Here is a 281-nt window from a genome sequence, read left to right as displayed (position 1 = left end):
GCCAGAAACGAGCTCAAACTCTCCCAAGCATGTTGTTTCCGCCCTCACGATCGCCCTCTGCCGCAGGAGAGCGCCGTGGCCAGCCCTGACGTCCCGGTGGCGATCCTCAAGTCCCGCATCCGGAGGGCTAAGGAGGTCGCCGAGGTGGACGCCCTCAAGGAGGAGCTCCGGCACCTGCGCATGGTGAGCTGGACGTCCGGCGTCACTAAACTTTTGATATTTTATTTTTTTTTCTATGTTGATCGCCGCCTGAACTGGGTAGTTGCAGACAAAAAATAGGT

At 57.3% G+C, this 281-nt stretch overlaps 1 protein-coding gene across 1 annotated transcript in view; it reads left to right on the top strand.

Moving 5' to 3' along the window:
• The window catches only part of LOC119582057 (legumain-like), a 7,170-nt gene that overhangs the window by 6,060 nt on the left and 829 nt on the right, over nucleotides 1–281 (top strand). The window contains exon 8 of the mRNA XM_037930298.1: nucleotides 67–183. Coding sequence (XP_037786226.1) covers nucleotides 67–183 — 117 coding nt within the window. The remainder of the gene's footprint in view (nucleotides 1–66; nucleotides 184–281) is intronic.

The sequence above is a fragment of the Penaeus monodon genome, chromosome 15 (genome assembly GCF_015228065.2).
Source record: "Penaeus monodon isolate SGIC_2016 chromosome 15, NSTDA_Pmon_1, whole genome shotgun sequence".
NCBI classification, from domain to species: domain Eukaryota; kingdom Metazoa; phylum Arthropoda; class Malacostraca; order Decapoda; family Penaeidae; genus Penaeus; species Penaeus monodon.
The sequence above is the reverse complement of the archived record's forward strand: the minus strand, read 5'-3'. Positions and strand labels throughout refer to the sequence as shown.